Here is a 12652-nt window from a genome sequence, read left to right as displayed (position 1 = left end):
GGTTGCTGACCAGAGAGAACCGGCTATGGGCGGGCCAGAATGAAGCTCAACAGAACCCTTCCTGTGGATGGAAGGCAGGGTGTTGTCGGGGAAAGAATCCTGGTTCTAATCCTGTCTGAGGCAGACTCACTTGTGGCCCTGCCCTTCCCTGGGACTCCGTTTACCCACCTGTAAAGTGGGGGCTTCCTTAGGCGGCTCTCCAGCTTCAGCCCCGGCATCCCGGCGCTCAGGAGCCGCCACCCGAGCCTGGGGCCGCCTCCTCGATGACTCGGCGTTCGGCTGGCCAGGCGCCGGCGCGTCGCTCGCTCGATTGGTCGGGTCTGGGCGGGCCCGAGCGCCGCTGGTAGCGCCATTGGGGAGCGGCAGAGAGGAAACGCCGCGCTGCGCAGCGCCGGGTTGGGGCGGGCGGCCCAGGACCCCGACAGGTAAGGTCCGAGGCGGGGCTGCGCCGGGCGGCGCGCAGGGCTGGGGCCACAGGGCCGGTGCGCAGTCCCGGTCGGCGGCTCAGGCTTCTGTGATTTGGGGTCCCGGGTCCGCTCGAAGGGACCCGGCGTCCGGCCCTCCGGCCGTCAGATCTCCTCCGGGAGTCCTGGGGCTCCGAATCCCCGACGGTACTGGGTCCGCCGCCCTCACGGGGAACCCAGAGTCCGAGCCCCCACGGGCACCCCAGGCACAGGTTTGGGGCTGCCTGAACCTCCCGGAACCCCGGCACTAGCGTACTGGGGAGTCCAAGCCCCTGGCATACCCCCCCCCCCCCCGCCTTTTTCAGGGTCCCGGCAACCTGGCGCCTTCGGGTTGGGGGGTGTCAGCCCGAGTATCCTCCGGAGCCTCGGTCTCAATGAGGGATCCGGGTGTGCGAGCCCGCCTACGTACAAGAATGGGGAGTTAGTCATTTCTTCAGGCTGTCTTAACCACTCCCTTAGCCAGCTCTCTGGGGTCACACCTGGGATAGGGAGTTCAGGCCTCAAATATTATCTTAATCCCTCACCCCCGGGCTAAGCCCTGGTTGAGCCCCTCCTCCTAGGCCTGGGACCCCCCGGCCTTATGGGAGGTGGGAGGCGGGGTGTGTCCGCCCCCTGGAGGGGACAGAGGTTCGGGTTCTGAGAGCGTGAGGTTTGTAGGAGCCTCGTCTTCCTGAATGTCCCAAGTCCCCTAACTGTGTACCACCGTCCTGACAACCCCATCTTTGCACTGCCAGGCGTCGGTAGCTCAAACCCCGGCTGCCTCCGGAGGGGCGCGTAGCTCCAGTTGCCTGGGTGCTTCCTACTCATGGCTCCGGCCACCCCTCGGGGGAGGGGCCTGGCTCAAGGTCATCCTCTGTGTGACCTGCCCCACCGGGTAGGGAAGGCGGGGTAGGGGGGTTGTTAGTGTCAGGCAGCTGCCTCGAAGCCCCGATGGACTACAGTGTAAACGCTTTGTGATTCGGGCCAGTCTGGCGGCCCTTCCTGACACCGGATTCCTTAAGGGAATCCTTGAAGTGGTCTCAAGCCGGGTCTACATGCTTAGCAGAGCTAATGGATGCTTTCTGGTTTGGCACTCCATTTACCGACTAGGACATCTAACTTTGCTTCTTATCCCATCTTTTTTAAAATCTGTGTTTTGCATTCTTTCATCTTTCAGAGAAGCAGAATAGGGCTGCATCTTGTGTACAAACTGACAGTTGTTTCCCTTTTCTTGGGAGAGCATTTGTAGTTGACACTTGGAGTTGGCATTTAGGGCCAAATTCAGCTGCAGTGACTCCAAAAATAAAGGGTACTCTTAAATGTGTTTGGAGTCCACATTGTAAGACTAGACTAGTCAGGTTCACATTTTTTGTTTTCACAGATTTGCTACTTCAGTGTTACAAGAAGTAAAATATTTCTTTTACTCAGACTGTTAAACATTCCTTATTTTTAAAAATTTGTTTTGTGACCTCTTCTTTAAATTAATGTATCCAATAATCCCTAGTAGATTCCAAATTTGTTTTTTTTTTTAATACTTTTTCCATTGTGAAATTCAACATATATACAGAACAGTGCCAACTTTCAAATTATGATTCAACAAGTAGTTAGAAAGCAAATTCCAAAGAATGTTATGGGTTACAGTTCCACAATTTCAGTTATTTCCTTATTGTGATATATAACATACATAGAGAGAGGTGATAACTTTCAAAGTACGATTTAACAAGTAGTCATGTAGGTAATTTCAAAGAATATTATGGGCCACAGTCCCACAGTTTCAGTTATTTCCTTATTGTGAGAAACAAGACATAGAGATAGGTGACAACCCTCAAAGTACAATTCAACTAGTAGCTATGGAGCAAACTTCAAAGAATGTTATGGGTTACGATTCCACCATTTCAGCCACCTCCCTCTAGCCATTCCAACACCCCAGCATCTATATATATAAAGATTCAGTGTTTGTAATCCTTTGTTAATCCTATCTTGTTTGTTGCTACTCCTTCCTCTCGTTTAATCTCTTGCTCATTCTTCAGGAATATTTAGGCAGTGACCATTCTAACTTGTTCATATTAAAAAAGGGTATCAACATTGTGGGGAAGTGGGCTACATCTGGTTGATGTTCTTAAAGAGGCTGTTGCCTCTGGGTTTTAGGACTTGTGTGGCATAGGAACACTCTGGTGGATTTAAGTTTCTGAAAAATAAACTTAGTGGGTGAAGCTTTTATAGAATCTCAGATAGGGACCTGAGTATTTCGGGACTACTGTTGGTTAGGGCTTGGCATACTGAGGCCATTTGGGATCTCTAGCTGGAGCTTGCGTAAGAGTAACCTTTAGGATAGCCTCTTGACCCTATTTAAAATCCCTTAGCCACTGACACCTTATTTTGTTACCTTTCTATTCCCCCTTTTGGTCAAGAAGGCATTGTCAATGTCTTGATGCCAGGGCTAGGCACATTCCTGGGTGTCATGTCCCACATTGCCAGGGAGATTCACTTCCTTGGGAGTCATGTCCCATGTAGGGGGGAGGTTAATGATGTATTTGCCAAGTTGGATTTAGAGAGAGAAAGGCCACATCTGGGCAACAAAAGAGGTTCTCTGGAGGTGCCTCTTAGGAATAATTATAGGAAGGCTTAGCCTCCCTTTTATAGCCATAAGTTTCACAAAAGCAAGCCTCAAGATCAAGGGCTTGACTTATAAAGTAGGGGGTTCCTAATTTCACATAGCATATTCTGTCCAAGGTAAACAATCAGTATCTCACAGTATCTTCACTTAGTTGTACAATCATCATCACTCTCAATTTTAAATTATTATCAAAACACAAAACATTTATCAGCCCCTAATTATTCATCCCTAGTATTAATGTTGTACTGGTAAGGTATTCCTATTAAATATAGTCTATAATATATAATGGGTAGTTTTTCCATATAGCAGTCTGTTGTTAACTCTTTGTATCTGTGTCATACCTTAGAAGGATATCATGCAAACACTTATTTATGTTTGTAGTGCTGATCTGTGGGATACATGCCTTTAAACAACCACTTTTGGTCATGTTTGTCTTCAAAGCAGCTCTGATCCTTATAATCCTGTTAACGAACAATCATCACCCCATCCATTCCCAAACCTTTAAGTTCACCCTCATTATCATGTCAGTACATATTAGGTTATCATTCCCTCTTCACTAGCTTCTGTCTATCTCTAGGTCCCCTATATTTTACAGATTCGTAGTTTTATACAAAATGTAGCCTAAAAAAATACTGGAAAGAAATTCATCAGGTATTTTACTAAATGCTATTTTTTTTTTTTTTAACTGTCATTGTCGACAAATAAAAGTTAATCTTGTCTGGAAGTTCAAGACACTGTTGACAAATAAAAGCCAGTCTTTCCTGGAGATTGAGTTAACTCTTACAGGGCCTTGTATGATGGGTTCTTGTTCAGTGGCAGCCTTTCACTTGGAATAAGTGTCTTCTGCCACTAAGATGAATCACCGGAGGTTGGGCAAAGTGCTTGGAAGGAATCCTGAAAAAGGCTGGTTCCAACTAGGATCCGTGCCACAGCAAATCTGGAATAGATGGCATGGTGGGTGATGACTGACATGGGTGGCTCAAAGCAAGACTCAGAGCTCAGAGTTTCAGTTGGGATCTACTAGTTGAGTAATCCGAGAACTCACTGAAACTTTTGTGTCTCAGTTTTTCTCATGGTGACATTTTGTAGTACTAATTTACACACACACTCGCATACACACATATTGAATACTGATAAACATTAACTCTTACAACAGGCTAATAGTAATTCAGTACTGAATCTAAATACTGTAGTTGGAACCGGGTGATTTCTATGTTTTGTGTTTGCAAATAGTGATTAAGATAGTTCATTGTATCAGCATCACCTGGTGTCCAGGTACCAGTGAAGCAGTTCCAGGACATTTAAGAATAGTGATAAAGCACTGTCCCCTACTCCCTTGCATTCATATTATTTTACAGATTTGCAAAATCAAATTAGAGTAGCCTTAATGAGGATCATTGGAGAATGTCAAGTCCATTCCTACAGTCTTTCAGGACATTTTGGCCTTAATCTAGGAAAAGGTTTCTTAGTGACATTTGGGGCTAGATGATTCTTTGTGGTGGGGACTGTCCTGTTCACTGTAGTCCAACAGCATCCCTGGTCTCTACTCGTAAGGAGCCAGTAGCAGCTCCCTGGTCATGACAATTAAAAATGTCTCCAGACATTGCCCAATCACACCCAGATGAGAACCATCAATCTGGACAGTCCAATCTCTAGGAAAATCTCTGAAAGCAAGACACTGACCTTCATTGAGCAGTTATGTTGCAAAGATTCCCCAAGATGTAGGCCCTTTTCCACTTACTACTGGCTGAGGCATCTTATGCTGCATCCCATCTTTTAAAAAAATCTGTAACTTGGGTCTTTCACCTTTGGGGGAAGTAGAGTAGAAATCACCTTATAAAATCATCCATTTTATCTGTCGATTTCCATTATTTCCCCTTTCGTAGATTCTTCTTTGACCATGAGAGAGAGAAATAAAGCATGATCCATGCTTTTTAAACACCTTTTCCTGAGGAAATAGTCATGTTGGAAGGTCTTGTAGCCTGGGTTCTCAACACCTATCTGGGGAAATATGTCAACAACCTAAACACTGACCAGCTCTCGGTTGCACTTCTGAAAGGTGAGTACCTGTATTTCTCTTTGGTAAAGTGTGAAACTTTGCTGATGGCATTTCTATTTTCTATATTCTTTTGTTGTGTTAAGCATAATAAAACCTAATGCCCAGATGACCTCATACTAAGTATGTGTAAAAGGCAATATGTCCTCCCATGTGACAGTATCATTATAGGGTAACTTAAGTATGTAGCTGTATTACTGTAGATTTTAGGTAACCATTAAATAATAATAATAAAAAAAAGACTGCTACTGGTGACTGCTTTAACCCAGTTTTGTTTTTGAGCTGTATGAAGCTTTATGGAGACAGCTGTGATGTAGTGACAGTGGCATTGACTTTGGCTTCAAGTCCTGCTCTGTCACTTATTAACTATGTGAACAAGGCATTAAAATGCTCAGCCTTAATTTCCTTAGGAAAAGAAGATAAAATAAAGAAGTTGCTATGAGGATTAAATGGAGTACCATTAAAAACTCTCAGCCTCCTGGCATATGAAAGACATCCAATAGAAGTTCTAAAATATGTTAGTGAGGTCTTCAGAATTTCTGAGGTCTTACCGTGTTTAGTAGGATAGGACCTAAAGCTTGAAACATTTTAGTCTTTACAGGTTCATACTTGAAATGAGGTCCAGTGGTTGGAACTGGAAAAGTGCATTTACTTGTTTTACTTTAAATTCTCTTTGCTCAACTCAAAATGGAACCCTTTAACACATATTGAGAAAGAAGATAAAGTCAGTCTCAAGCCTGTAAACTCATAGAAAATGGAAAGAAGACCTCAAATACAATGAAAACCTCACCTTCCTGGGGGCATGAGTTTGGCAGGTGAACCAGGACAGGTTTGTCGAGAGAGTGGTGATACAGATGTTTGTAGTGTCTGAGAATGAGGTGCCAGTGGTTTACTTGGCCCTAAAGTTGTTGCTTTCTGAGTTTTTCTGACTCATCTAAAGCTATAAAACGATGTGGCAGTGAGAGGCCACAGGTGGTATCTTAGTTGCCCCTCCTCACTGCCTTCCTTTCATTGGAAACTATAAAAGTTGCAAAAACTTTCGCAACTTCTGACACCAGCTGCAAATACTGCAGTAACTCAATTCAGTTCTGACTAACTACCAGGAGTGAGGCCAGACTCCATAGGTTCAGGGTGATCCTCTCCAAGGCTGCCCTTCAGGCACCAGTCACAAGTTTTGGGATCTAGACCACCTGCAGTTTTGACCAACTGGCTACATGTTTGGAGGTTCCCACCACCCCCTTGGATTCAGTGATTCGCTAGAATGACTTACAGAACTCACTGAAAGAGCTATACTTAGGATTGTAGCTTTATTGTAGTAAAAGGATACAAATAAGAAGAAGCCAAAAGAAGAGATGCAGAGGGTAAAGTCTGGGAGGGTCTCAAATGCAAGCTTCTGTGACCTCTCCCCCTGGAGGCAGAACGAGTTCCCCTCCTGGCATGGCGGTGTAGTCAATCATGGAAGCTCCCTAGAGCTTCGACTGTGCGGGATTTATGTGGGGTTTCATTACATAGGCATGATGGGTGGGGTCAGTGCCCATGTGGTTGAATCAGTCTCCAGCCCCTTCCCCTCTGGGCTGACTGGCTGTGGCTCAAGGCCCCACCCCCTCCTCACATGGTTGGCCTTCTGGGTGTGGCTGGCCGGCCCCCCACCCTGAGACTCCAGGGGTCGCTGGCCCCACCTTGTCCTCCCTTTATGTATTCTGGATATTAAACTCTTATCAGATGTGTGTTTTCCAAATATTTTTTCCCATTCTGTAGGTTGTTTTTTTACTTTCATGGTAAAGTCCTTTGATGCACAAAAGTTAAGTCCCATTTACCTATTTTTTCTTTTGTTGCTTGTGCTTTTGGTATAAAGTCTAAGCAACCATTGCCTAACAAAAGGTGCCTAACATAAGATGTTTCCCTTTGTTTTCTTCTAGGAGTTTTATAGTTTTGGTTCTTATACTTGGGTCTGTGATCCTTTTTGAGTTATTTTTTGTATAGTATGAGGTAGGGGTCCACCTTCATTCTTTTGCATATGGATGTTCATTTTTCCCACAACTATTTGTTGAAGAGACTCTTCTTTCCCCATTGAATGGGCTTGATAACCTTAAGAAAAATCAGTTGGCGAAACATGTGAGGGTTTCTTTCCTTTTTTTTTTAAATTCAGTTTTATTGAGATATATTCACATACCATAGTCATCCACAGTGTACAATAAGCTGTTCACAGTACTATCATTTAATTGTGCATTCATCACCACAAATCAATTTTTTTAAATTAAATTCATTTTTATTGAGATGTATTCACATACCATATAATCTATGGGGTATAATCAACTGTTCACAGTACCATCATATAGTTATGCATTCATCACCCCAATCTATTTTTGAACATTTTCCTTACACCAGAAAGAATCAGAATAAGAATAAAAAATAAAAGTAAAAAAGAACACCCAAATCATCCCCCCCATCCCACCCTATTTTTCATTTAGGTTTTGTCCCCATTTTTCTAGTCATCCATCCATACACTGGGATAAAGGGAGTGCGATCCACAAGGTTTTCACAATCACATTATCACCCCTTGTAAGCTACACTGTTATAAATTGTCTTCAAGAGTCAAGGCTACTGAGTTGGAGTTTGATAGCTTCAGGTATTTAGTTCTAGCTATTGCAATACATTAAAACCTAAAAACCGTTATCTATATAGTGTATAAGGATGTCCACCAAAGTGACCTCTTGACTCCATTTGAAATCTCTCAGCCACTGAAGCTTTATTTTGTTTCATTTCACATCCCCTTTTGGTCAAGAAGGTGTTCTCAAACCCATGCTGCTGGGTCCAGATTCATCCCTGGGAGTCATATCCTGCATTGCCAGGGAGATTTACACCCCTGGGAGTTAGGTCCCATGTAGGGGGGAGGGCAGTGAGACCACCTGCTTAGGTGGCTTAGTTAGAGAGAGAGACGGCCACATCTGAGCAACAAAGAGGCACTCAAGGGGAGACTCTTAGGCACAATTATAAGCAGGTTTAGCCTCTCCTTTGTGGTAACAGGCTTCATAAAGGCAAGCCCCAAGACAGAGGGCTTGGTGTACCAAGCTGTCAGTCCTCACTGTTTGTGAGAACATCAGCAATAATCCATGTGAGGAAGTCCAACACCACAATCAATTTTTGAACATTTTCATTACCACACAAAAAAGAATAAGAATAAAAATTAGAGTAAAAAAGAACACCAAAACATCCCTCTCTATTATTCATTTACTTTTTTGTCATTTTTCTACTCCTCTGTCCATACACTGGATAAAGGGAGTGTGAACCACAAGGTTTTCATAATCACATGGTCACACAGTATAAGCTTTATAGTTATACACTCATTTTCAAGAATCAAGGCTACTGGGTTACAGTTCAACAGTTTCAGGTATTTCCTTACAGCTATTCTAATACACTAAAAACTAAAAAGAGATATCTATATAATACATAAGAATAACCTCCAGAATGACCTCTCGACCCCATTTGAAATCTCTCAGCCACTGAAACTTTATTTTGTTTCATTTCTCTTTCCCCTTTTGGTCAAGAATACTTTCTCAATCCCGTGATGCTGGGTCCAGGCTCATCCCTGGGTGTCATAGCCCACATTGCCAGAGAGATTTACACCCTTGGGAGTCATGTCCCACATACTGGGGAGGGCAGTGGGTTTACCTGCAGAGTTGGTTTAGGGAGAGAGGCCACATCTGAGCAACAAAAGGGGTTCTCTGGGGATGACTCTTAGGTACAATTTTTTTTTAAATTTTATTTTGAAATAAATTCAAAGTTACAGGGACAGTTGCAAAAACAATACAAACCCCATACACAGCATACCCTGACCCCCCTCCCCCAATACCCTGATCCATCAACTTTAACATGCTGTCACATCGCCATTTTTTTCTTTCCGTCCCTCCCTCCCTCCTTCCCTATCTATCATCTATCATCTATTACTCTGTCCTGAACATATGAGAGCAAGCTGCACACATCCTTGAACAAGCCCTATAATTCACATATACAATTCTCATGAACAAGAACATTCTTTTATGCAATCCCATTAAGCACAGCTAAGAAGTTCAAGAAATTCAACATTGATACAAAGCTTACATTCTATATTTCTTTTTTTTTTTTCTTATGTCCCAACTGTGTCCCTTTGAGCCTCCTGTCCTCCATCCTCAGATCCCATCCAGGATCATCCTTGGCATTCTATTATCATCTATTTAGACTGTCTTTTAAAAAATTTTTTTTTTCAACCGTGGAACATATATACGGCCTAAATCTTACCATTCCAATCCCTCCCTAGCATTCTATTAGTGGGATTAATCACATTTAGAATGTTGTAATGCTATCACCTTCCCACCATTCGTTACTAGAAATTTCCCTTCACCTCAAACAGCAACCCTACACTCATTTCTTAACTCCCCATTGCCCCTTCCCCCACTTCTCATAACCCATATTCTACTTTTCATCTCTATGGCCATATTCTCTGATAATTTCTTTGTATTTACTGTGGGGCTTTAATTTAACCTCTTAAATCCATAACAATCTTGGTTTTCTTTGATACCAACTTAACTTCAATAGGACACGTAAACTATGTTCCTGTACTCCTCCATTCCCCCGCCTTTATATAGTTCTTGTCAAAAATTACATATTTTACATTGAGTCAAAAACCACTGATTTGTCATTGGAGTTTATGTATTTTATATGCTGTAGGAAGTAAATAGTGGAGTTAAAAATAAAAAATTATTGACTTCTATTTGTATTCCATTGTGGTCAGGGAATGTGCTTTGAATATATTCAATTGCTTTTTTTTAATAATTTATTGAGGCTTGTTTTATGTCCCAGCATATGGTCTATTCCGGAGAAAGATCTGTGATCACTAGAGAAAAATGTGTGTCCTGGTGATTTGTGATGTAAGGTTCTATATACGTCTGTTAAAATTCTCAATATCTCTCTCCTTTCTTTGTTTCTCTGTCAGTAGGACTCTCTTTAGTATCTGAAGTAGGGCAGGTCTTTTATTGGCAAAATCTCTCAGCATGTGTTTGTCTGTGAAGAATTTAAGCTCTCCCTCGAATCTGAAGGACAGTTTTGCTGGATAAAGTATTCTCGGTTGGAAATTTTTCTCTCTCAGAATTTTAAATATGTCATGCCACTGCCTTCTCGCCTCCATGATGGCCGCTGAGTAGTCACTACTTAGTCTTATGTTGTTTCCTTTGTATGTGGTGAATTGCTTTTCTCTTACTGCTTTCAGAACTTGCTCCTTCTCTTCAGTATTTGACAGTCTGATCAGAATATATCTTGGAGTGAGTTTATTTGGATTTATTCTATTTGGAGTTTACTGGGCATTTATGCTTTGTGTATTTATATTGTGTAGAAGGTTTGGGAAGTTTTCCCCAACAATTTCTTTGAATACTCTTTGTAGACCTTTACCCTTCTCTTCCCCTTCTGAGACACCAGTGAGTCTTAAATTTGGACATTTTATTTATTTATTTATTTATTTATTTATTTTCTAAGCAGTTTTATTTTTATTTTTTATTTTGAGATAAATTCAAAGTTATAGGAACAGTTGCAAAAACAATACTAACCCCATACACAGAATTCCATCATAACCTGATCCCCCTCCCCTGATAGCTCAATCCACCAACTTTAACATGCTGTCACATCGCTATTGCTTTCCCTCCCTCCCTCATTCCCTCCCTATCTATCATCCATCGTCTATTGGACATTTTATTTATCTATCATATCCCTGAGATCCATTTCCATTTTTTCGATTTTTTTCTCCATTCTTTCTTTTGTTCTTTCGTTTTCTGTTCTGTGGTCTTCTAGGATGCTGAGTTGTTGTTCAACTTCCTCTAATCTTGTATTATGAGTATCTAGAGTCTTTTTAATTTGGCCAACAGTTTCTTTTATTGCCGTAAGATCTTCTATTTTTTTATTTACTCTTGCAATTTCTTCTTTATGTTCTTCTAGGGTCTTCTTTATGTCCTTTATATCCTGTGCCATGTTGTTCTTCATGTCCTTTATATCCTGTGCCATGCTCTCATTCTTTGACTGTAGTCCTTTGATTAATTGTGCCAAGTACTGTGTCTCTTCCGATCGTTTGATTTGGGTGTTTGGGATTGGGTTCTCCATATCGTCTGGTTTTAGCAACTGCTTTAAGATTTTCTGTTGTTTTTGGCCTCTAGGCATTTGCTTTGCTTGATAGCTGTGATCTTCCAGGACCTCTGCTGAGGGAAGGCTGTGCTACATCACAAGTGCGCGCCTTCCCTCAAGGGAAGCCCCAGGCCGCCGGGCCGTGCAGGGGTGCTCCCAGCCTGATGCAAAAATGACTGAATGGGGCGTCTCAACCCCCCCCCCCACCTTTCGCACAGCTCCACCTTCCCAGCTCTGGGACAACTAGCTGTGGTTGCGGCCGATATTGTGGCGTGTGTGCGGTGCAGTGGGATACACTCCCTGTCAGACTGGGTTTACTGGTGCGGTTCTGGGCTGTGGGTATGGTCCTGGGCAGGAGTGTTGCCAGCACGCTGGGAAGCTGGCTGCAGGGGGTGTGGTTTCTTTCTCCTTTTGGCTCTCCCCTCTGTCCCTCTGGCCCCGGGACAATCAGCAGCGGGTGTGGGGAGGGCTATCCTCCACGCTAGACATTGAGGCATTGGCTACAGCCCGCTCCTGCAGTGGTTCTCACTGCTGTATCTGCAGCCACTCCTGGTTTTTTTTTTTAAAAAGGACTAGTCCATCTCCAAACGCCAACCCACAGTTTCCCCATACCGCAGCACGGCCGCGGGACTTTCAGCTGGCTTACTCACTCGTTTCAGAATGCAGACCCCCAGTTTCACCAAGTGCACAGTCCCTGTGGTTTTAGCAGACCTTGTCCAGCTGGTGTATCACTGGAAGTGGTATTCTGGGTCACTTTCTGGTTTTTATCTAGTATTTTTCACGAAGGTGTTTTTTTGCCCTGTCTCACCTAGCCGCCATCTTAGGTTCTCCTTCTTTGATTCTTCTGAGGTACAATTTTAAGTAGACTTAACCTCTCCTTTGTCGTAACAAGCTTCATAAGGGCAAGCCCCAAGATGGAGGGCTCAGACTTCTAAATTGGTAGTCCCCAATGCTTATGAGAATATCATTAATTCCCCAGGTGGGGAAGTTTAATATTTCTACAATTTCCCCCAGTCCCGCAAGGGGGCTTTGCAAATACATTTTTATTCTCCTCCCAAATTACTCTGGGATGTATTGGAGTTTCATGCTAACCTATACAAACCAACCAGATCTCACTCCCTATTCAAAGTTCCATGTAATTATGGTGTTTGAATAAACTGACCATACAAATTAAATTATATAGCGTGCTACAAAAAGTATAGATTTTGCACCTAATAAACATCTCTTCCTTTGGTCTCACAGAGAAGTTGAAGTTTTAAAACACCATCAGTATTGTCCTTTAGAGGGTTTATTTCTGAACTCTCAATATATAGCTGTCCTTATACCAGTACCATGCTGTTTTGATTACTGTAGCTTTGTAATAAGTTTTAAAATCAGTAAGTGTGAGTC

General features: G+C 42.9%; 1 protein-coding gene across 1 annotated transcript in view; it reads left to right on the top strand.

The window, feature by feature from the left end:
• The first annotated feature begins 346 nt into the window (after positions 1-346).
• VPS13D (vacuolar protein sorting 13 homolog D) overlaps positions 347-12652 on the top strand; it is a 303465-nt gene continuing 291159 nt past the window's right edge. The window contains 2 exon segments of the mRNA XM_037828496.1: positions 347-425; positions 4947-5119. Coding sequence (XP_037684424.1) covers positions 5023-5119 — 97 coding nt within the window. The 5' untranslated portion in view covers positions 347-425; positions 4947-5022.

The sequence above is a fragment of the Choloepus didactylus genome, chromosome 2 (assembly GCF_015220235.1).
Source record: "Choloepus didactylus isolate mChoDid1 chromosome 2, mChoDid1.pri, whole genome shotgun sequence".
NCBI classification, from domain to species: domain Eukaryota; kingdom Metazoa; phylum Chordata; class Mammalia; order Pilosa; family Megalonychidae; genus Choloepus; species Choloepus didactylus.
This window is presented reverse-complemented; position numbering and strand designations above follow the sequence as displayed.